This window comes from Littorina saxatilis, linkage group LG16 (assembly GCF_037325665.1).
Source record: "Littorina saxatilis isolate snail1 linkage group LG16, US_GU_Lsax_2.0, whole genome shotgun sequence".
Lineage (NCBI taxonomy): Eukaryota > Metazoa > Mollusca > Gastropoda > Littorinimorpha > Littorinidae > Littorina > Littorina saxatilis.
In genome coordinates, this window is record NC_090260.1 from 13,098,500 (window position 1) to 13,123,485 (window position 24,986).

Genomic DNA, 24,986 nt, shown 5'->3' on the forward strand with positions numbered 1-24,986 from the left:
CTCTCTCTCTCTCTCTCTAACCGGCACGGTTGGCCTAGAGGTAAGGCGTCCGCCCCGTGATCGGGAGGTCGTGGGTTCGAACCCCGGCCGGGTCATACCTAAGACTTTAAAATTGGCAATCTAGTGGCTGCTCCGCCTGGCGTCTGGCATTATGGGGTTAGTGCTAGGACTGGCCACAACATCGACCATTTTAGATTTGCAGGCCCAGCAACTACAGTGGAGGTGTTCTGCCCCTCAGCTATGAGCAAGGCATCGAAGGTGGTTCGCACTGAGGGAGAAGGGGTGTCAGAGACTGCAGCTTGCTTCATGGAATTCGTGCTGCACCAGGGACAGATCAAGGTCCTTAATTCTGGTGAACATCTGGTCTACCTCACAGGTACCTCATGACGCCTATAATTGTTGTTTTTCTGTGTATAGTTTATTATTCAAACAACAAACCAGATATGCTTACAGCTAGAGACTTTTACTAGGCATATTTCCATTTTTAAACCATCACGTTCATAAAAATAAAGTGCGAGGATATTGTTTTAATTTATTGATATCGTTTATCTTTAGCATACGTTTTCTTTCTGTTTCAGGTCCACCTGGAACAGGAAAAACAGTCATGTTGATATTGCAAGGAGAACAGTGGTTGAAAGATGGACATGACGTGCACGTGGTTAGCATGTACGACGAAAGTTTGGCAGCTTCACTGTTCATGATTCATAGTCTGCGGGCTAAGTGTCAAACAAAGGTAAGTACCTAATCATTGTCAGTCTCATCATAGGAGAGCTTGATATTAGTAGTGTACCAGCTACATTTTCGTGTGGACTAATATTCCCCCAGGAAGGAGATGAATGATCAGTCACTTAAGATGATTGCACTGGAAAATAATGTTCATGAGTTACTAACACTGCTATAGATGAAACTGTTGTTATACTCCTTTGATAAACTATGTCTGGAATGTGCAAAGACGCACTTTCATATGCAAATATTTGCACAGTAGATTTATTCTCTCGTAGAAGCAAGATAAGTACAATGGATGCAGTTCTCGGATGTAATGCTTTGATAGACTGCATGTTTTGCCGATTTATAAATTAATCAATCAAAGTACTCTCAGGGACACAAAGTCCATCTCCACGAGCACCAATTGGGGACCGAGGACATAGATGAGGCGGTGGACAAGTTAGCTGCCTGTGCTCAAGACGGTCACCTGTACGTCATCGTGGATGAAGTGGATGGCAGGTAAAATATTTGTTTCTTAATTGCTGGCTCAACATTTGTGGGGAGAAGGGGTTAGCTTATTGAATACAGTTTTCCCTCCTTTTCCTTGAGGGTGGTGGTGCAGCTGACATATACATTATTTACAACAACATGCTGCAAGCGTTGTCATGTTTGTAATAATGGTCGCAGCAGCAACAGAAGTAGTTATAGTGGCAGCAATAGGAGTACTGGTAGAAGCAGCAGGAGTAGTGAAGGCAGTAAAAGCAATAGTAGCAGCACATACAGCACATCCACCAGCATTAACAACAGCACCAGCACCTGGTGAAGCAGTGGTTGACTACGGGAAGATAAGAAGAAACAGCGGTCGTTGTAGTGGCATCAACAGTTTCAACAAACAAAATAACAACAATATATGAGAGAGTAGGTCTGGTAGTATAAAAAGCAACAACAACAGTAGTAGCAGAAGTAGATATACAGAAGTGGTAGTGGTATTTGTTATAGTGGTGTTCTTGTTGCCGGTAGCAGTAGTAGCAGTGAATTTGTTCTTCTTCTTGTCTGTTGTTGTTGTTCTTCGTTATTGTTGTTGTTCTTGTGATAGTGAAACTATATTTTTTTTCAGTGAGTTCAAACTCTTTTGCGAAAAGCTGGTCAGCCGTGTGAGGAGTCTGCACCTTTGGGCTGCCCACATCTACCACCGATTTACCCCACAACATTTCACGGAGTTCGCCCTTGCTGTCCCTCTTCGTACCCCTGGTGCGATCACTCGAGAGGTAGAGAATTTTTCCATGATTTGCATGTTGTAAAAATATATCCCTTCCCGTGTAAACGATCAAGTAAACTACCAGAGATCCGTGAAGCCTTTTTCTCGTGATAAGAGCATCCATTGTATCAGGCATGGGAATTGACCGCTCCGCGAAAAGGAAATTACGTTTCAGCGAAACTGAGAAATTGTCCGCGGCAAATAAAAGGTAAATTAAATTATGTATACCATTGTCTCTCTGTTCAGTTTTTGCTTACACGAGAACTATCAAGATATTGGTCTAAAATGCTAAAATTCGGTTTCCTCGGTTTCCCAACGGGGCTCTGCCTCTGTACCTCGCCGAGGCCTAGGCGGCCCCTGGACCTCGGCCAATTTTCAGAGTTTTTTTTGTATTTTGGAATTCCCATGCCTGTGTATACAGAGTCTATGTTTTTTCAATAGACATCATGTGCTACAACACATCGTCTTAAGCTATCTCCCTTGTGCACAGACTTCCTGTCCATTGCATCTAATTTGATTTATAAACATTTTTAGAAAGGCAAATAATACATACCATTGTGTTCAAGATTGTGCATCTGCTTTTGTGAAAAATAATAAGAGGAAGATGTCTATTATTTATTTTCCATGAAACAAAACAAGACAAGGGAAAATGAACACGGTCGAAAAACATTAATTCTCAATCTCGCTGACATAACACGAATGCCTGGAATCTCTTTTATTCTATTATCAGATTCAGAGGTCCGACTTTGTTGGCAAGTTCGGACAGGTGAGGGATTATGAGCAGAACGTATATCCCCACACTGACGGTCCTCTCATCCGTGACATACGTCATCAAGGTCCTGATCATCCTGATAATGTCATGCCACGAGACTGTGAAGCTTGTGGTACTCAGCTGGCGTCTGTGCTGGTGGAACTGCATGTGGGAGGTAAAGCTGACTGTATGCACTGTGACTGGCTAAACTGGCTTTTAAACGGCGATTTACTCACATGTTTGTGTTTGAACGAACAGAATTTCATGTTAATGTCAGTTAAAGTACAAAGGAACCTCAAATATACGCAAATATAGCAATTTGTATTACAGTTATCAATGTACTGTCGGTAATCCTGATTGGCCAAAGCTCATTTTGCATCTAAATCAGTGCTGTACACATGACATTCCAACATGTCTGTTTTTACCGAGGTACCTGAGCCATACGGAAACCTGGCATACCGATGAATACTTTTTAGCCATATGCTGTTGATGCTTGGCGTTACTAAAAGCAGAAAAGGGTATTTTCGGCTGACAACTTTCAGTTTCAAACTTATGATAGGGTAGACAATTCAAGGAATCCTCATGAAGAGTTCTCAACATGGTCAAACAAAAATTTCGGAGCACAATGAACATGGGTAAATTTGTGTGACCACGCGCAGGTCATATTGACATCAACAAAAATATAAATGATAGGCACCAGTCTGCATCCTGGTTTCAGTTCTTCTGGGAGAATGTGAACCTAACCAATCACACAAAAACATTTTTTTTAGCTGAAGGTCCGTAATAAAACTCTAAACAGCTATGTAAGAAGACCACAGTACAAACTTGAATCAATCGCTAATGAGAGAGCTGATATGAGACCCGGGGAACTTTTACATACATTGGTAACGCAAACTAATACTAATATACTAATTCAAAGATAATTAGGTCTTAAACGGCACTTACAAAGAAATTCAAACCGTGAAAATCTTCAGCGTAAAGCAGCCCTTGCCATCATGCCAAAGTGAAAAGTGTTTGACTTGTCAAGGCGTAATAAGGCTTACTTATAAACGCGCATGCAGGAACACACACACACACACACACACTACACACACACACACACACACACACACAGGCACACACACAGGCACACACACACACACACACACACACACACACACACACTTGCAGGTATAACTGTAATATAGTTTAAATCATGTCCAGGTACTGCTGGCACAATCAAGCAGACTCCAGTGCCTGGCAACCCTGAACCATTGCAGTATCGGGACGTCTTCTTGCTCTGCCTCACCGGTTTCAAGGACTGCGGTTCTGACGGAACAGAGCAAAACACTTGTGGTATCATCAAGGGTCTTCGGCAATGTGCGATTCCAGTTATTGTGTTGTCGTAAGTCCTTAAAAGCGTATTTTATAGGTGGTACGTGTAATATCGCTATTGTTTCATTTGCAATTAGTTTGCTCATCACTAAATCCTCAACGAATAATTCTGCTATGGAAATAGTGTGTTTATTTGATGGGTACATTTTTATGGACCAGCCAGTACTACGGAGTGATACGACTATATGTTTGTAGTTAAGTAGTCCATAAACATATATATGACGTAATCACGGTAATGTGATATAATGTTTATAACAGGCAATGCATTGCTTCTATTTTTAAGGCTTGTTTTAGTAGGTGTGTGGGTACAGTGTTTGCGTGTGGCGATATGATGTGAGTATGCGATGTGAATGTGGCTACATGCATGGTTGATTGATTGATTGGTTGATTGATTTTGCAGACACACAGTCAAGCGTGTAATTTCTCTTTTAGAGATTAATAAAGAGTATTGTATTGTATTGTATTGCATTGTATATCGAAAGCAGTTCAGCTAGCCTACATGTGAGGCAGTTTTGGATCTTTTCAGTGCGCACTTGGTATTGTGCTTGCGTTTACACGCGAACGGGAATAAGGCACTGACAGGTCTGCACACAAGTTGACCTAGGAGGTCGGGAAAATCTCCACCTTTAACCCACCAGGCGACCGCGGCCGGGATTTGAACTCACGACCGTCCGATTAGGAAGCCGATGTCTTATCCATTAGGCCACTGCGCCCGTCGGTGTCATAATGATATGCAGCCAACCTACAACCCAAGCCTTCAAACTTAGTTGTTAAAATGTTCTGCAAAGACAGGATGTTGAATCTTTTAGGCGCCCTTAACTCTACCCGCTTTTTCAACAAGTCCCTGAGTGATTTTGTAAATCTTTCAAGCTCTCCGTTTTGATCATAGCGGCAACATCGTATGCACGGTCAGTGTCAAATCAGATTTCTTGTGTCACTTTTAAAGATATACATATTCTTTACTTCAAAATTTAATGTCCATTTTTTTAAATTCTCTTAAACAAGAAATCAATATTCACAGGGACGACGATACAACCTCTCGCAGCAATTTGATGACAGATGTGGTCACCATGCAGGGTCCAGACAGTGTCATCGCCACAAGCGCCCAATGTGTTTTTGGGCTGGAGAGGAAGGTGCTGAATGAATAGGAGAGGATCGGATGTATGTGTGTGTGGGTGTGCGTACAGGTTTTTTATGTGTGTGTGCAGGGGGGAGTGGGGTGGGGGGGGGGTGATTGTTACGTGGGTGAGTAAGTGTCGGCATGTTTCTGTGCGTGCATCTGCATGTGCGTACTTGTGTGCATGTTTGCACGTGTCTCATAGTGTGTTCGGGAGTGAGAGAGTGTTGATGTGTGTCTTTCTCTTCCCCTCTGTCTCTGTCTTTGTCTCTCTCTCTCTCTCTCTCTCTCTCTCTCTCTCTCTCTCTCTCTCTCTCTCTCTCTCTCTCTCTCTCTCTCTCTCTCTCTCTCTCTCTCTCTCTCTCTCTCTCTGCTCAGATACTATTGCTGTCATTTTAACCACTATTGTCAGGGGCTGTGGCCTTAGACAATTAAAGATTTGTTCTTGTTCTTGTTCTTGTTCTCTCTCTCTGCTCGATGCAAAGTTGTTGCTTTTAGCAGTTGACATGATTGTCTTGCTTTTTAAACTGTTATCGTTTAGTTTTATCACAGACGTTTCTAAAAAGCTCCTGTCTTTTCACATGTGTTACTTCAAAGTACGATTACTTCCCTTTGGTTATTTGACTTCAAATGTTGTTAAAAATCTTGATCTCCTTCTAAAAGTAAACAAAATCGTCTGGGGCAGGGGGCGTCCCGGATTAAAACCTTCAGAGTATAATTATGCACTGTAGTGTTTGTCAACCAACCAAAACGTAAATCCACATCGTTTCTGAAAGCACAGTCCTGTTCCTTTGCAGATCGTAGCCTGGGTGCAACCTGCGTCATCTGACTCAATGTCTGAACAGTTCGATATACTGTTGGCTTGCTCTCGTACATCTGGTCAGCTGATCACCATTACCACGTCACGTGATTCAGAACAGGCAAGGGCAAGTAAATATTTGAATTCATTATGTTACATTTTACTTTTAGCCGAATGTGTCTTTGTCCTATTTACCTCATATAATTTGTCATCATTCTATTTTTTGAGTTATTAGATTTTTAGACGTTATTTGTTTTGATTGATTTCTTTTAAGATTTGTTATGTTGATTTGTAAGTTTATTTCCTGAATGCTAAGTTCTGAATATTTCAGTTAAATGAACTGGGAAGTTAGGGGAAGAACTCAATGACTCACCTGAGTAATCAGTGTTGTAGGAATCGGTCCTGTTTTTCAATGGGAGTTGGCTGTCTGTTAGCAAATCCAAAACCAGACAGACTCCTTACGTTCCAAAATTAAGAATTAAAGAAAAACAATAATGGTTATTTAATACAATGTTTAATTGTTTTTAAACAAAACATACACAAGTACATCGAGCCAATGCACTTTTTAGTGGAAATACAAACAGTTTTCTGTGAATCACAAACTTAGTGTTGAGATTTCTTAAAAAATTGTTGAAGCTGAAGCTTTCAAACTTCGCACATCACAAGGATCTGATGACCGCAACACATGACGCAAATATCGCATATACTCGTCGAAATGTTATTTCAAGGTCACAGCGGGTTTGTGTTTGTGTCAAAAGAAAGCAAAACTAGAGTTTTCTCCTTTGTTTGAATGAAGAAAACTTTATGGCCTCTGTTGACCCTGACACATTATGTAATTTTGGTTCACACAACATCTATTTGGCAGTTGAAAATGGACAAGTTTCACATTCTTATTTTTAAAGCTGAGTTTTCTCAGGACCATTTGCAGCTGGATCATTCAAAGAGTGGCACACTTTTAACCGTCTATGTTGTTGTTTTCATTCAGAAAAACATGTGGAGGACGTCAAATAAAGTTCACCACTGTCACAGAAACAAAACATTTAAACAGTTTGTTTTTTTGGAAGCAAGTAAACTCAGATTTTTCAAGAAAACGGAGTGATTATTCAATTTACATTCATTTTATTTGCTTGAAAACCAAGGGAAGTAACTGGCATTATGTCATAACCTTGAACAAAATAAAGTCATAACTTTTTCATGATGCCTCAGACTTGATGTATTCAGTACCTGTTTTAGCGTAAGCTGTTTTATTTCAATGTCACATCTTGCCTACCGGCACAGTTGGCCTAGTGGTAAGGCGTCCGCCCCGTGATCGGAAGGTCGAGGGTCCGAACCCCGGCCGGGTCATACCTAAGACTTTATAAAAAAAAAAAAACGCTGCGCTGCTGGACCCGAGTACTCGTCAGACTGGCTCGCTCCCCCAGTATGAAAGTTTGTGTCTTGTGCACGTGGATTTAAAAAATAATTTAATTTATTTTACACAATTAAAAAAATTATTAGAGTAAAATAAAACATTAAAACGTTCATAATAAACAATAGTAAACAAGAATTTTAAAAAAAGGAAAAAATAGTCCGCCCATGCCGGGAATCGAACCCGGATCACATGGATTTAAAAAAAAAATTAAAAAAATAAAAAAATAAAATATTAATTTAGTTTACACAATTAAAAAAATTATTAGAGTAAAATAAAACATTAAAACGTTCATAATAAACAATAGTAAACAAGAATTAAAAAAAAAAAATAGACCGCCCATGCCGGGAATCGAACCCGGATCACTTTGGCACAGTATGAAAGTTTTTGTCATGTGCACGTGGATTAAAAAAAAATATATAATTATTTATTTATTTTACACAATTAAAAAAATTATTAGAGTAAAATAAAACATTAAAGGCACAGTAAGCCTCCCGTAAACCATCACAGATGCGGTCAGGCTTTTACACACAGTACAAACACCCTTTCATTTAAACACTCACCGATTGAGAACATCCTAGGTGCCCTCCGTAAAGAGCAAACAATTTTCAAAGAATTTATTTTTGCGTGGTTTATCTTACCCCTGAGCCATCGTGAACCCGTGTGATCCAGTTTCACTTTTTCACAATGTAGTCGTCAGTTAGTCATTTGAATGCGACTCGATGTGAGCTTATCTACAATAGCACGTTTTTATGCACGAAACAAACGGCTGTGGTTCACAAGAACTCTAGCGATGGCTTTTGACTGTTGAGAGGAACAGCGATAGACATAAACCGTCGTCTGCTACGACCCTTGCGTGACCCTGCTTCCGGGCCGAAGGGAAGTAACTCATTTTTGACCTGAGTTCAGGATGGGTCCAAAAAGTGTTCGAGACAATCTGCATAATTAATTCTTTAAAAAATTGCTCGCTCTTTACGTAGGGCACCTAGGATGTTCCCGTTTGGTGAGCGTTCAAATGGAAGGGTGTTTGTACTGTGTGTAAAAGCCTGACAGTATCTGTGATGGTTTACGGGAGGCTTACTGTCCGGGCGTGATTTCCGGTATATTCATAACAGCCAGCACCAAAACGAGGCGCCAGTATTGTTAAAGGCTAAGTCCACGAAAATAAATTCTTTGAACATTTCTCACGCTCGACAGAAATCAGCCAGGATGTTCCCGTTCGGTGAGCGTTCAAATGGAAGTATGCTTGTGATGTATGTAGACGCTCGGGGAGCTCTGTGATGGTTTACGGGAGGCTTACTGTGCCTTTAAAACGTTCATAATAAACAATAGTAAACAAGAATTTAAAATAAAAATTAAAAAAATAGACCGCCCATGCCGGGAATCGAACCCGGATCACTTGGATTAAAAGAAACAAAAAGAAGTTATTTATTTATTTTACACAATTAAAAAAATTATTAGAGTAAAATAAAACATTAAAACGTTCATAATAAACAATAGTAAACAAGAATTAAAAAAAAAAATAGACCGCCCATGCCGGGAATCGACCCCAGGTCACTTTGGCCATAGGCGGACGTCATTTGCACCAGCTAGCTGGCTGTTCCATTAGCTGCACGGCAGTTGTACTCCCACCGCGAATTGCGCCCGCCGTTAAGAGTCGTTTCTGTGGATTATTTGGCAATTAGGTCCCAGGTAACATTATGAAGTTTTAATACGATCAATCGGACCTATTATCAAGTTAGTGTATCAACTTTTGAACGAACTGCGCCCAGTAGTTTCCCAGCAATAAGCTGTTAAGTCGAGACAGACAGACAGACACACACACTGTCACGTTTCAATATATCACTCAAGGTGATTATGAACCGGTTAATTACTACTAATTAACTAACCACACCACGATCCACTCTCGCAGGCATACAATTAAATAGAGTCAACAAAAGTATAAGTTTCAGACGCCTGTTTATGTATAAACTCTCCACCTCCCTCGAGCCTTCACTCAAAATATGTTCCTTTTACGTTCTCAACACGTAAAAAACCAGTGTTCACTGACAAAATGCCAGTAGTATGTAGAAAATTATAGTAACACGCTGAACCCGTGTAAATACAGTCAAATGAGAATGTTCTGTTCGAAAAGCTCTAGTTCGTGCAGGTGTCCACACCCCACGTTGTCCCTACTCCAATGAAATCATAGATACGAAAAGACAACGGTGGTCAACGGGGTGCGTACGACATGGTGCACTTAGCTTTATCTCTGCTGCTGCTGCTTAGCCGGTATGCTGGTTAGTCGGTTCGCTGGTTAGCCGGTCCGCTGGTTAGCCGGTTCGCTGGTTAGCCGGTCCGCTGGTTAGCCGGTCTCCTGGTTAGCCGGTCTCCTGGTTAGCGTAGCCTCAACAGTTCCCGCCAGAGTCAGCCGTGCCGATGTTACGGGAACGTAACGAACGAACGAAACGAACGAACGAAGGAAGGCTGCAAACAGAAAGCATCGGTGCACTAAACATGTCAGCTACCCCTCACCCACCACCTTAAAACATGTCATCTTTAAATATCTCATCGAGCACGTGGGCCTGCACAAAACTGACTTTTTACAACAACAAAACAGCCATTTTCCGTCCTTCTCTCCCTATCTGCAAAAACCATATACAGATTAGTATTTTAGCGTCACAGAGAGTAAATTATGCGCTAACCTGGAAAGAACAACAGAGAGTATTTCATTCCACAACACAGACTCATCAACAGCGTTAAATAATGATTTATTACCTCAAAAGCCTATGATTGTAACTCTCAATGGAAGCAAAGTCCGCCTCCTCCCTGGAACAGTCTCTGTTCGTCAACAGTGACCCAAAACGTCCAGAACCCCTTGTCGAATCCTTATGCGAAAGCCATCGCCGACGAAGGAAATGTGACGACTTGTCCTCAGCAAAATACGTGGCAGAGGAAAGGAATAACTTGTGGAAGTTCCCCTAGAGTGCCGAATATGATACTCGGTGAAAAACCATCATACTCTAGTAACTGTGTGTTAGGTCCTTCCCCTTCTGCCGCTGGGTGTCAAGTGTGTCGTCCTTGAGTCTCTGACAGACCACCTAGCCAAATACACGTGACTGACCTTGTCACCAAACCAGTCCAGCTATACACAGTTTTGCCTCCCCAAGCAGGAAAAAGACACGAGAAACTCAATCCCTGAAAATCCCGTGCGCGCTGTCAGCGAAAAAAACCGTCAGCCCTATGACAGCAGAAACCTGCACTGTGAAGCTCGTGCGTTTCAAAACATCCGTGCTCGGGAGCACTGTCAGCAAAAACTCTGCTGTGTCCAATATCACGCACAGGCGCTTTCTATCATACATTGACCCAGAACAGGCACTCCACTGAGTGACGCTTTCTTGGTCTCTGTCACCCGATCGTGACACACCTCCCCTCTTCAAGACGAAACCTCGGTTTCGCTCACAGTCATGTTCTCCTCTACAGCCCGAGAGAGAAAGTCAGCTCCAACATTGTTGGCGCCCGGAATGACGCGTACCGTGAATTGGTACGGTTGGAGAATCAACGCCCAGCGCATAAGTCTGGCGTTTGCCAACCTTGCAACCTGAAGATATTGCAGAGGTTGATGGTCCGTCTCCAGACAGAAAGGTCGTCCGTACAGGTACGCTTCGAACTTCTGGATGCCCCAGACAATGGCGAGACACTCGCGTTCAACCGTTGCATACGCTGCCTCGGCCGAGGTCAGCTTACGGCTGGCGAAGCAAACAGGGTGCAAAAACCCCTCTGTCTCCTGAAGCAACACTGCCCCAAGTCCCTTCCCTGAAGCGTCTGTCCTCAGCACGAAGTCCTTGTTCAGGTCTGGTAGTCGGAGAATAGGCTGACTGGTGAGTCGCCTCTTCAGGGTGTTGAATGCGGAGCTACATTCCTCAGTCCACACTACAACGGTCGGTTGTAGTTTCTTGGTAAGGTTGGTCAGTGGTAGAGCGATTTCGGCAAAGTGCGGGATGAAGCGTCTATAGAAGCTGGCTAGGCCCAGGAAAGACCTGACTTCTTTCTTCGTGCGCGGTGGCTCCGCCTCCCGAATCTTCTGGATCTTGTCGTCCTCTGGAACGAGCAATCCCTCGCCGACAACATGACCCAGGAAAGACAATTCCCGGAATCCCAAGTAGCACTTGGACGGTTTAGCTCCCAGATTTCCGTCCTTCAACCTTCCGAACACGTCGCGCAGGGCGTCGAGATGTTCAGTCCATGTCTCTGTCGCGATCAGCACATCGTCGATGAAACTGCTGATGTCCTCGCGCTTCAATGGTTCCAAAAGTTTCCTCATCATGCGAGTGAAGACGGCACCTGCATTCTGTAGACCAAAAGGCATGACTGTCCACTGGAACTGGCCGAATGGAGTGGTAAATGCAGTCTTTGGGCGGTCTTCCTCGGCAACTGGGATTTGCCAGTATCCCTTGGTGAGGTCCAGTTTGGAAAAGTACTTGGCCTTGGCCAAGTGACTGAAGAGGTAGTCCACATCAGGCATGGGTTCCGCGTCAAACGCCGTAATCTTGTTCAGCTTCCGGTAGTCAACACAGAACCTGACGCGTCCATCCTTCTTCTTTACAAGCACAATTGGTGAACTGTAGGGAGAGTTCGCTGGCTCGATGACGCCCAACTTCGTCATGTCGGCGATTTCCTTCCTGACCACCTCCTTCTGGGCATGAGGCATGGGATACTGCTTCGTCCTCACTGGCTGTTTCTCCAGCAAGTCGAAGGTAAACTCCTCTAGATGCGTCTGAAGTGGTATGTCTGTAAGGACCCGTGCTGCATCCTTCAGGATCTCTTGCAGGTCCGCCTGCTGGTCGTCCCCAAGATCAGGTGAGATGTGCACGTCCGTGTGATCCTCACTAGCCTCCAGCGGACAAACTGGTACACGTCCTCCTCCCTGTTCTTCCGTTGTCTCGTCCATCACGACAGCAACTGCTTCTGTCACTTTGTCCTTTTCCCCGTAGGCAGTCCTCTCTATGTAGGCGCGCAGCAGGTTGGCGTGGTACAGGCGTGCTTTCCCGTTCATGACGATCCTGTAGTCGTTTTGGCCCACTTTCGCTGTCACCTCAAAAGGTCCTTGCCACTGCAGTTGTAGCTTGTTGTGTTTGACAGGTAGAAGTAGCAACACCCGTTCTCCAATCTTGAAGCTGCGCGGCCGTGCCTTGCGGTCAAATCCTCGCGCGTAACGCTGTGCTGCTCTTCCCAGGTTCTCTTGAGCCAATTTGCAGGTCTCTTCAATCCTGTTCCTGAGTTCTACGATGTAGGTCGCTGTCGTCTGCACCTCCTCGTCAGCTTCTTCGTCCGTCCAAGCTTGACGCAGGATAGCCATGGGACCGCGTACCTGTCTGCCGTACAACAACTCAAATGGGGAAAAACCCAAGCTCTCCTGAGGAACCTCGCGGTATGCAAAAAGCAATGCTGGGATGTACCTGTCCCACGTGCGTGGTTTCTCCTGAGCTAGTTTCCTCAGCATGGTCTTCAAGGTGCCATTGAACCTTTCCACCAGTCCGTTGCACTGAGCATGGTAAGGAGTGGTGAAGTGCTGCTCCAGTGATAGCAGTCGTGCTGCCTCCGCCATCACTCCTCCCGTGAACTGCGTGCCTCTGTCGGTGAGTACCTCTGATGGAATTCCCAGCCGGGACCACATAGTAACCAGAGCCTCAGCTACTCGCGTGGCTTCAATCGATTTCAGAGGGATCGCCTCTGGGTATCGAGTAGCGTAGTCCACCATGGTCAAAATGTATCTGTTTCCGTCCTCAGACGCAGGCAAGATGGGCCCGATGATGTCCACTGCCACCCGACGAAAGGGTTCGTCGATGAGCGGCATCTTCTCTAAGGGGACCTTCCTCACCCTTCCTTTGGCAACCACCTTCTGGCACTTATCGCAGGACGCACAGAAACGTCGGACATCCGTGCAGATGCCTGGCCAGTAAAAGTGGCGCCAGACACGATCCGTGGTCTTCTTGGTACCAAGATGACCTCCCAGAATCGAGTCGTGTGCCGTTGCCATGACACCCTCGCGAAACTCGCGAGGCACGACAACCTGTTTGAATGTACCTTCTTGGTTGCTGAACTCACGGTAGAGCAACTTCTTGTCCCTGAGGAACTTTGACCTCCCATGCTTCCCGCTCAGCTTCACCTTCCCCGACTTCGCGTGCTCCCGAGGAGTAGCTAAGGTCGGGTCAGAATCCTGAGCCTTCGCGAGAAGCGCGGGGGTCACGTTCCCCAGGGCAGCTCGTGCAGCAGGTAGGGGTTTGAGAGGTTTGTCCTCTCGCTCCGCCTGTGCCCGCGTGAGCACTGAAATGACGTCGGGAGACCGATAAACGGGAACCTCCCTGGTGACGCCGTCCACAAACTGAACCCGGTTTCCAATGAGCAGGTCGCATGGAGGATCGTCCATGACGACGGCCACAATGGTCCCCGTGAACAACGGGGTTACGACCTTGATCACTGCCGTGTTCAAGTCGTAAGCGTGAGATGCCTCGGCCATTCTCACCCTGATGCTGTCTCCTGTGTAGGCCATAGCTGGAACTAGACTCGCCCGAACCACTATCATGTCTGCCCCTGTGTCCCGCAGACCTTCGCCCTTCACTCCGTTAACGTAGACGTTGCAGTGGGGCTGGAAATGTTTCCTGGAGCACGGAACGCAGAGTTGTGGGATGGTGCATGAGCTCGTGACGTCCCTGAACTCCTCACTGCCAACGAAGTGAACGCCCTTCTGGTCAGCCTGTCTCTTGTGGCAGTCCTTCTTCACGTGGCCCCGCTTGTTGCAGTAGTAACACTGGATGTCAGTTCTGGAACTCGATCCCTTGTGTCCCTGATCGTCCTTCCCGTCCTTGGGTCCTGAAGAACCCGAATTTCCCGTTTTTCCTGGCCGTGAGCCTGAAGATTTGCCGGAGATCGCCTGGGCGTCCTCGTGCACTCTGATCCAGTCGGCTGCCTCCTGAGTAGTCTTGGGCTGGTGCTCCTGCACGAAGGTCACCACCTCAGGTCGCAGGCTGGACATCAGTTGTTCCATGACTATGAGGTCGGCAAGGTCGTTGACGGTCCAGTCCTTTTCGGCCATCTCCACCCAGCGCCGCAGGTAGAGGTTAAGGCGTGCCACAAACTGATGACTCAGCTCGCCGCTCAGTCTCTTGCTGTTACGCAGACGTCGTCTGTAGGCTTCAGCAGTCAGGTTAAAGCGCTGGAGTAACGCCTTCTTAAGTGCCTGATAGTCTCTCGCCTCGTCGTCCTCCAAAGCGTTGTAGAGCTGCAATGCGCGTCCCTTTAAGCAGGTGCTAAGGCGGCTAGCCCACGTGGCCTCTTCCCACTTCTGGTCAGATGCAATGCGCTCAAACCGGCGTAAAAAGTCGTCGAGCTCGTCCTTGTCATCGTCGAACGTCGGCAGTCTCGTACGGTCGGCAACAAACGTCGGCGCGCTAGCCTGAGTGAGCGTACCCTTCTCGGCCTGTAGCCTAGCTAGCTCTAGCTGGTGATCGCGATCCGCCTGTTCCTTCCGGTCTAGTCTGTCACGTTCGTCTTTCTTTTCCTGTCTGTCAAGTTCGGCCTGTCGTTCGGCCTGTCGTTCCCTTTCTTGTCTGTCAAGATCGTCTTTCCGTTCTCTTTCCTGTCTGTCTCGTTCGTCTTTCCTTTCCTGTCTGTCTCGTTCGTCTTTCTCTTTCTTGTCCTGTCGGTCACGTTCGGCCTGTCGTTCTTGTCTGTCAAGCTCTTCTTTTCTCGTCTGTCGCTCTATGTCTTCCCTACGTTCCAGCTCCTTGCGTTTAAGCAAACTACGCGCTCTAACGCGTGCGTCTCGCTCTGTCTGTTCCTCGCTACCAGGAGTCTCAAAAGTTAATCTCTTCGTAGGAGATCCCCCTGTAGCCATGGTTAGTTTTAGCAAAGCTTTATTACCAAAGTAAGTCTAACGCAGCTATAGCTAGAACACGCGGTGACGAAAGCGGTGGATACAAAAATCCAGCAACCGGAAAATGCAGAAGAAAAATCCAAACGGTGTAGAACAAAACGCGTAGCCTACTTTATGGCTGCTTTTTGCGGTGAAACAAAGTGTTTCCCACAGCCGTGGCCTACTTTATCGGCTGCTTTTTTCGGTGAAACAGAGTGTCTCCCACAGCCTTGGTTAGGACAGAAGTCCTCGGACCCTTCCCCCCCAAAATTCCAACAAAGTCAAAATATGGAGAAAAATCCAAGTAAAACAAGACGGTAGAAATGTAACCTGTTACAGAATGCGAAACAACAATGTAGAGAAAACTGAGTAAAACGAATAACAAATCCGCTAACCCTGCTCAGCTCTCTGCAACGGAAAACTCTGAACGTACAACAACAAAGATTCACAAACAAAGGAAAGGGAAATAATCACAGTTAGCGCATACAATAACTCACAAATTACAATTTACATTTCCTGCAAGATGTGAATCGCTTAAGGTGTGGTATATGATCAAAACTATACAAAAAAGGGTAGCACCAAGCAGAAAATAAGTCGAGCACTGACGAGATTATCTGCTCTTAGTTATCCTTAATTGGTGGGTCTTTATCAGTTGGAAATTAACTGAGTAAATCCCGGCTTGGCCCCCATGTGTCACGTTTCAATATATCACTCAAGGTGATTATGAACCGGTTAATTACTACTAATTAACTAACCACACCACGATCCACTCTCGCAGGCATACAATTAAATAGAGTCAACAAAAGTATAAGTTTCAGACGCCTGTTTATGTATAAACTCTCCACCTCCCTCGAGCCTTCACTCAAAATATGTTCCTTTTACGTTCTCAACACGTAAAAAACCAGTGTTCACTGACAAAATGCCAGTAGTATGTAGAAAATTATAGTAACACGCTGAACCCGTGTAAATACAGTCAAATGAGAATGTTCTGTTCGAAAAGCTCTAGTTCGTGCAGGTGTCCACACCCCACGTTGTCCCTACTCCAATGAAATCATAGATACGAAAAGACAACGGTGGTCAACGGGGTGCGTACGACATGGTGCACTTAGCTTTATCTCTGCTGCTGCTGCTTAGCCGGTATGCTGGTTAGTCGGTTCGCTGGTTAGCCGGTCCGCTGGTTAGCCGGTTCGCTGGTTAGCCGGTCCGCTGGTTAGCCGGTCTCCTGGTTAGCCGGTCTCCTGGTTAGCGTAGCCTCAACAGTTCCCGCCAGAGTCAGCCGTGCCGATGTTACGGGAACGTAACGAACGAACGAAACGAACGAACGAAGGAAGGCTGCAAACAGAAAGCATCGGTGCACTAAACATGTCAGCTACCCCTCACCCACCACCTTAAAACATGTCATCTTTAAATATCTCATCGAGCACGTGGGCCTGCACAAAACTGACTTTTTACAACAACAAAACAGCCATTTTCCGTCCTTCTCTCCCTATCTGCAAAAACCATATACAGATTAGTATTTTAGCGTCACAGAGAGTAAATTATGCGCTAACCTGGAAAGAACAACAGAGAGTATTTCATTCCACAACACAGACTCATCAACAGCGTTAAATAATGATTTATTACCTCAAAAGCCTATGATTGTAACTCTCAATGGAAGCAAAGTCCGCCTCCTCCCTGGAACAGTCTCTGTTCGTCAACAGTGACCCAAAACGTCCAGAACCCCTTGTCGAATCCTTATGCGAAAGCCATCGCCGACGAAGGAAATGTGACGACTTGTCCTCAGCAAAATACGTGGCAGAGGAAAGGAATAACTTGTGGAAGTTCCCCTAGAGTGCCGAATATGATACTCGGTGAAAAACCATCATACTCTAGTAACTGTGTGTTAGGTCCTTCCCCTTCTGCCGCTGGGTGTCAAGTGTGTCGTCCTTGAGTCTCTGACAGACCACCTAGCCAAATACACGTGACTGACCTTGTCACCAAACCAGTCCAGCTATACACAGTTTTGCCTCCCCAAGCAGGAAAAAGACACGAGAAACTCAATCCCTGAAAATCCCGTGCGCGCTGTCAGCGAAAAAAACCGTCAGCCCTATGACAGCAGAAACCTGCACTGTGAAGCTCGTGCGTTTCAAAACATCCGTGCTCGGGAGCACTGTCAGCAAAAACTCTGCTGTGTCCAATATCACGCACAGGCGCTTTCTATCATACATTGACCCAGAACAGGCACTCCACTGAGTGACGCTTTCTTGGTCTCTGTCACCCGATCGTGACACACACACACAGACAGACACACAATTAAAGTCTGCTGGACCCTCCTACTGCGTACTCGGGGAAAATTGGCAATCTAGTGGCTGCTCCGCCTGTCGTCTGGCATTATGAGGTTAGTGCTAGGACTGGTTGGCCCGGTGTCAGAATAATGTGACTGGGTGAGACTTGAAGCCTGTGCTGCGACTTCTGTCTTGTGTGTGGCGCACGTTATATGTCAAAGCAGCACCGCCCTGATATGGCCCTTCGTGGTCGGCTGGGCGTTAAGCAAACAAACAAACAAAAACATCTTGGCTTTGACTTTCTAACCAAAATAACTCCTGTCATTCAAGATATTCAGATATTTCAGTACGAGATAAGAACAATTGATTGCATCCAGAATCTGGCTTGAGACCAACTTTACAAACAAGAAGAATCTGTGACTGGAAAAAAAGTTAGATACGAATAACCTATATGTAAATATTATGATGCATTACAGTTTATATTTGTGCAGGGCAACTCGATCCCCACCCCCACATTAGACAGTTGAATTTTGTGTTTGTATTAGTTATGTGAAGGGGAGTCTAAAAGGAATTTGTCTTCCTTTTTTATAATGTGAGCATAGAGAAAGTCTGTTAACTTGGGGATATGCTCATATTTAAAAAGAAAGAACATGCAATCGTCTCCTTCAGCCATATATAAATGGAACAATGTTCTGCCATGCGATATTCATTTTTTTAAAGCTCTATTTTTGTCGTTCCAGTAATGTATATTATTGGGTTTTTATATTAATTTGATGAATGACATGAAATCACCCTTAGTTAAATAATAATCTTTTTAGATACCTAATTTTTAATTAATTTCATAACGTTTTATCTTCTCACACAGGTGGAGAGTTCAGGATCTAAGCCAAAAGGTAAGCGATATATGCTATTAAGGAGACGCTAAGAGGAATGTGTATTCCTTTTGTCATAATGTGAGCCTGTTGTGAATGTTGCTCAACACATTGATCTTGTATTTGTTCTCGAAACGAATAAAAGGCAATTGAAGAAAATCCCTTGAACTATACAGAGTGCGCTGGCAGTCATCCAGGAAATAAAAGCATCAAAAACGTGTTTGCATTGACCAACACTCTTACTTGATATGCCATACGTAAATAGCCTCCGGGGAGCTCTTACACAGAGAGAGGTGCATCGAAAGTAAACCATTAACAGTAATGCGAAACGTCCTTAATAAAAGTTACATTATTGCAAGGAATTATCTCCCGTGACAAGAAAAGTCGTAACAAAACAAGAAGTGCATTACCAATTCTTTCTTTATTTGGTGTTTAACGTCGTTTTCAACCGTTCAAGGTTATATCACGACGGGGAAAAAAGGGGGGGGGGGGAGATAGGATAGAGCCACTTGTTAATTGTTTCTTGTTCACAAAAGCACTAATCAAAAAATTGCTCCAGGCCGGGGGCTTGCAACGTAGTACAATATATGACCTTACTGGGAGAATGCAAGTTTCCAGTACAAAGGACTTTAACATGTCTTACATACTGCTTGACTAAAATCTTTACAAACATTGACTATATTCTATACAAGAAACACTTAACAAGTGTAAAAGGAGAAACAGAATCCGTTAGTCGCCTCTTACGACATGCTGGGGAGCATCGGGTAAATTCTTCCCCCTAACCCGCGGGGGGATGCATTACCAATAAGCCAATAACTCAAACAGAAGTGCAGTGCAGGGAATTGTGACATAAGACCTGCAATGGATCTGTCAGCAGTCAGGAAAGCGTCAACCGTGTTAGAAACATATAAATCTAACTTTTTTCTTGGAAAGGATTCTTAGACGACGGTAGCTTGCTATACCATCAGAAGTTACCAATCAATGAGAGGAAATTATCTTTTATATGAAAGATGATAGATTGACATCTTCTCATCATCTCTGCCTACGTGAAACATACCTGTGCTGAAAGCAATCGTAAGACCTTTGTCTCAAGATCGGAACTTTTTCCCACACACTTTTTTGTTGCGCTGCTGTTTTAATCAAAATGAAATGGTTTAGATGCAACAAAACTATTTTTAGTACACTGGTCGCATAATTGAATTTGGGAAATCTGTTGCGTAAATTTAAATGTTTACAGGGTGCATGAAGATGGAGAGTAGAAACGAGATACCCACTTCTGATAGCGACATTGAAGACATGTTCATCGAGCTAGGCCAGGCGTGCATCACTGAAGACATTGTCCGTGACGTCGATGCGGTTTTACAGCTCTACATTATCCATGGAAATGGAGAAGAACACCCTGTCTTCCTCAACTTGAAGAAAGGTATGTGTCCTTAAGATTCCGTGTATGTATGCTTCTGTTTCTGCTCAAATTTATTTTTCTCAAGACGTCTATGATGCTAACTTCCCCATTACATCTTGACGTTTTGGTTGTTCCTTTCTGGTTACTTTTGTCAGGTGAAGGTTTTTTTCTACCAGAATACTTGAAGTTATTTGTTTCTAATTTTAGATGGTGGAAGTGTGGGAAGGGGTGAATGGGACCAATCAAGAATCGCCGGAATCTTCAGAGTTCTGGCACAGGACGTGCCGATCTTCTTTCGTGGCGACAGAGCGGAATTATTCCAGGCATTTTCAGATGGTCGTATCAAGGTCCAGGTAAACAACTCAACACCTCTGCTTCGAATTGAACAGTACTGGAAAAAAATATCTGCTCTGTACGAGGAAAGATTCGGAGGAAACACACACGACTGAGCTCTTTAGGCGTGACGGAAGTTTCAGCAAGATCAGACTACTGCAATTATGCGTGTGTTTTTGTAACATAAAACTTAATGCAGAATCCTAGCTCTTCTTGCTCTCAGTCAAGACTTCGAGGGCCATGGCCATCCTATAGAACAAGACGCAGAGCAGTGTATGAGTTGGATATGGGGGGAAATTTTGTCTCCAGACACCAAAGACGACAAGAAGCTATAAATGGTGTGTGAGAGAAGGGTATACTGTCTTGTAAGGAGTGTACACGGTGTTGGAGCTCTGAGTTGTTCTGACATGAACAAGCCTGTACAGTTTGGGTTGTGTGTTCAATAGGGACCCGCAATATAATAACTCTGCGTTGTCGTGCAAACAGTTGTATTTATGTGCTTGTTTTTTTATACTCTGCTCCATGAATTAAAACTATTTAAACACACACTCACATACGCACACTCGTGCAGACAGACACAGCCACATACACACAAACAAGCAAACACACACACACACACACACACACACGCACACACACACGAACACACACACACACACACACACACACGCGCGCGCGCACGCACGCACACATGCACACGCACACACATATACACACGTACCCGCGCACGCCTGTACGATAAAACAATATTCAGTGTTTGTATTACTATAGTAAAATAACTCCTATTTTACCTTGAACCGTAACCCCGAAAAATAACCAAGTCTTGAAAGTATACTGCTATGCGCCTTAAGCTAGGCTGCCACCACAAGGTTATAAAAGACAACAGATTTTCAATTAATGAACAATTTTGTGTTGTTATTGATTAGCAAAAATGTAAAGAAATGACATACATGTATTTATGGGTAATACCAAACAGAATCAGATATGGGCAAACGGATTTATTCCCGTGTTCTGCCTGCTATGTAAGAAAGGTTTGGTAACGAGGCAGCGAGATAGTAGGACAAACCTTAAAGTAACATAATTTACTGCAGAAGTCCGTTTTATTTGTTGGAGATTTCCTGTCTGGTCGTTTTAATCCTAAAATGGATTAAATTAATGTTGTCGAACGACCAGCACCACGTAGTATTATTAAATCATCGCTAAATTGCCAAGAGATATCGATACAGTATTTACATTGGAATAGCAAGACTACTACAACTGACAACTGTTAATTTTTGGACGACTTACAAGAAAGACTATTCATACTTTAGACTAACAGCACTAGTACAATAAAGTATCATGGTAATCCTCGGAAAAATCGCCGTGATAGATGAGACAGACTCGAACTTAAAATGGTATCATCTTTCCTGTCAAATTGTAGAACAGCAAGTCGCGTAAGGCGAAATAACTACATTTAGTCAAGCTGTGGAACTCACAGAATGAAACTGAACGCACTGCATTTTTCATTGCTACGGTTAATTTTCTAAAGTTTTTTTTTTCTGAAATGTGACCCTCCACCACGAAATGAGTCGCATGTCACCTCGCGCGGTTCTGCGCTAGGCTTGATATAAGTCCGGAGAGTGTATGGTAACAGTGTGAGGGTCACCTTAGTCACAGGCGTATAACTCAAACAGTTTCCGCTCTTTTCTAAAACGGTTTTCACCACTGGATAGAGCATAACAAACTCTTTAGGAAAATGTAAAAATATGAAAATCATGCAAAGGTGACATGCGACTCATTCCGTGGTGGAGGGTCACAAATAAGCTTACAGTACATTTTATCCAACGACCTTCACCAGTACGACAATGGCAATTCTTGACTAATACACAGTTTAGCATTAATTAACCTAAAAAGCATTATCAAGAAAGACAATTTGCATCTTTGACTTACGTTATATATCACCAGGCTAGTTTCTTGCGTGAAATTGTTTGTCTACTGTTATGTCAAAATGGGTGAGAAATTTGTCCTCAGCGATTTTATTGCTGCTACATCTTTATAACATTGTCGCTACTGTAACGTGTTTACTCAGTAAAACTTATATATCAGAAGGAAATATAAACAAGTCGCGTAAGGCGGAATTACTACATTTAGTCAAGCTGTGGAACTCACAGAATGAAACTGAACGCACTGCATTCTTTCACAATGACCGTAGTCCGCCGCTTGTGCAAAACGGAGTGAAACTGACGAGCCAGTTTAGCGCGGTAGTGGTTTTGCTGTGCTGCATAGCACGCTTTTTCTGTGCCTCTCTTCGTTTTAACTTTCTGAGCGTGTTTTTAATCCAAACATATCATATTTATATGTTTTTGGAATCAGGAACTGACAAGGAATAAGATGAAATTGTTTTTAAATCGATTTCGGAAATTTTATTTTAATCATAATTTTTATATTTTTAATGTTTAGAGCTTGTTTTGAATCCGAATATAACATATTTATATGTTTTTGGAATCAGAAAATGATAACAAATAAGGTGAACGTAATTTTGGATCGTCTTATATTAAAAAAAAATGTATTACAATTTTCAGATTTTTAATGACCAAAGTCATTAATTAATTTTTAAGCCACCAAGCTGAAATGCAATACCGAAGTCCGGCCTTTGTCGAAGATTGCATTAAAAAAAAATTCAATCAATTTGATTGAAAAATGAGGGTGTGACAGTGCCGCCTCAACTTTTACAAAAAACCGGATATGACGTCATCAAAGACATTTAAAACAAATGAAAAAATATCTGGGGATATCTTACCCAGGAACTCTCATGTAAAATTTCATAAAGATCGGTTCAGTAGTTTACTCTGAATCGCTCTACACACACACACACTCACACACAGACAGACACACATACACCACGACCCTCGTCTCGATTCCCCCTTGACTAAATGTAAAAACAGCACTCAGAACAACGTTTCCTCTATCTCTTTTTGCTTGTTTGTGTTTTTGTTTTGTATAAATGTTTCACAGTGCTAGGTTTTTATACCGCATAGAGACGGTGTTCATTTCGTCTTGTAAGTTAGTTAGTTAGTTAGTTAGTTAGTTAGTTAGTTAGTTAGTTGTTGCTTTTTTGGGTCCAGCGGACCATATAGGCCAAATCAAGACCCCATCTTTTAAGTTGATGTTACGTCTTTTAATACGTGGGTGTGAAGTTCATGATTATATGAATGGTCTGGTGCGTAAGTTAGAGTAAGAGCTTGATCAGTATGCTTGAAAGGTAATAAGCTGGAGTGGGCGGGGGTAAATAAGTGTCACTGGAGTTTGAATGGACCTGAAAAGTTGTATTTGCTATTAAACTTGTTTAAAACTAGAATTAAAAAGATGTAGGTTTTTTCTCCCTCAATATTGTACAGTATTTTTTTTATGTGAGAGGTAGTTTCTTGCACATGTAGAATGTTTGAAAAAAGGTCTGGACCGAAAAAATGTGTTTTAGGTTTGGTTATAATTGTCAATAGTGAATTGGTTTCTCCAGGTTAAACATAATAATCAAGAAACTATTGAAAATGATTTGTTATTTTTATTGCATAACACACAAGAAGACTGTCTTCACGGCGTTTAAATGTATACTTTTTTTAACACTTTGCTGAGATAGCAAGTATTCGGCTTACTAACTTCTGTCAGCTTAATTTCCATGCAAGAAAGGAATAAGAATAAGAATAAGAATAAGAATACTTTATTATCTCATAGAGAAATTCAGGCGTGGTACATAACAATAATACAAACAAGACATTGTTTTTACATAAGACATATAGCACTATATAACAGGGCAGGTTATAAACACACCTCCCACATACCTCTCTGGACATTCCTTGCATTGTGCTTTCGCATTCAGTCATGAACACATCCATGTCTCACTTACACATCGCACACATAGACATTCTTGTACGCTCAACTTACCCATTCACACATGGACATTCGACCACACTCCACTTACACATTCTTATGTAAACTACTGAAGCATTCTTTCAATAAGTTCATTACGGACACAAAAGCTCAGCAATGCAATTTCTCTTTTAGAGATTAATAAAGTTATTGTATTGTATTGTATTGTATTGCAAACAATGATGTAAAGTAAATCGAGTATAATTCTTCTGTTGCTATTTATCTTTCACTGTTTGATAACTGTTACTGTGTATCTATGTGTATGTTAAAAAATTCTTTTTCCAGCACCATAGGGTTTTATTAAAAATTTAAAACCTTGAACGTGGAGTTTGGATGTACTTGGACCTTGTACGATTTGGTTCGTGAGTGTATCTAGTTTCCATGGACACAGACGCACACATATACAGACAAGCATGCGTACACGCACATGCACACATAATGATAAGTAAAACAACATACAGTCCCACTGTATCAAATACACCACTACAATGACAACGCTTCAGCTGACGACAGGGAGCCGGAGGGGCCAGTTCCCTTGGTCGGTTCACATTATAATTTATACACATCGAAATTTCACTCCTCGTACCACGCACGATACTTGTTGTAATGCGGGAGTCACACATAAACGACGCACGGCCACCGCACTGACAAAATCACAGTTTTGGCCAGTGCGTTGGCTGGGTGTGCGTCATTATTCGTTATTCGTTCGTCGAGCGCGCTGTACCAACGCACTATGCATTCGTTGTCATTCGCTGTGTTCGTTGGGATTTGTGAGCATGCACAAAAATGTGCACGGAGCTTGACGCATGAATGTACACGCCAGAAGGACGCCAGACACGCGCAGAGTGCGCTAGACCATCGCCAGACACACGCGGAGCACACGCTGTGTATTCGTTGTCAACT

General features: G+C 43.5%; 1 protein-coding gene across 2 annotated transcripts; it reads left to right on the forward strand.

Moving 5' to 3' along the window:
- Positions 1-24,409, forward strand: LOC138950429 (uncharacterized). 2 transcript variants are annotated; one of them, XM_070322167.1, is made up of 11 exons: positions 1-376; positions 579-733; positions 1,100-1,224; positions 1,823-1,973; positions 2,694-2,889; positions 3,918-4,098; positions 5,110-5,221; positions 6,003-6,131; positions 18,436-18,463; positions 19,680-19,865; positions 20,052-24,409. In XM_070322167.1, the coding sequence occupies exons 1-11, from the start codon at positions 241-243 to the stop codon at positions 20,291-20,293; spliced, it is 1,641 nt and encodes a 546-aa protein (XP_070178268.1). In that variant the 5' UTR covers positions 1-240; the 3' UTR covers positions 20,294-24,409. The 2 variants fall into 2 exon arrangements, with proteins under 2 accessions (XP_070178268.1, XP_070178269.1); XM_070322168.1 differs by having other exon boundaries at positions 6,003-6,125.
- Positions 24,410-24,986: the final 577 nt, after the last annotated feature.

What these genes read in the sequence shown, in the direction of transcription:
- LOC138950429 (XM_070322167.1), top strand. Translation starts at nt 241, where the DNA reads ATGAGCAAGGCATCGAAGGTGGTTCGCACTGAGGGAGAAGGGGTGTCA. An exon ending in TTTTTGGGCTGGAGAGGAAG is followed by an intron (nt 5,222 to 6,002) that starts GTGCTGAATGAA and finishes GTTCCTTTGCAG; the next exon opens with ATCGTAGCCTGGGTGCAACC. An exon ending in CTTCCTCAACTTGAAGAAAG is followed by an intron (nt 19,866 to 20,051) that starts GTATGTGTCCTT and finishes TTCTAATTTTAG; the next exon opens with ATGGTGGAAGTGTGGGAAGG.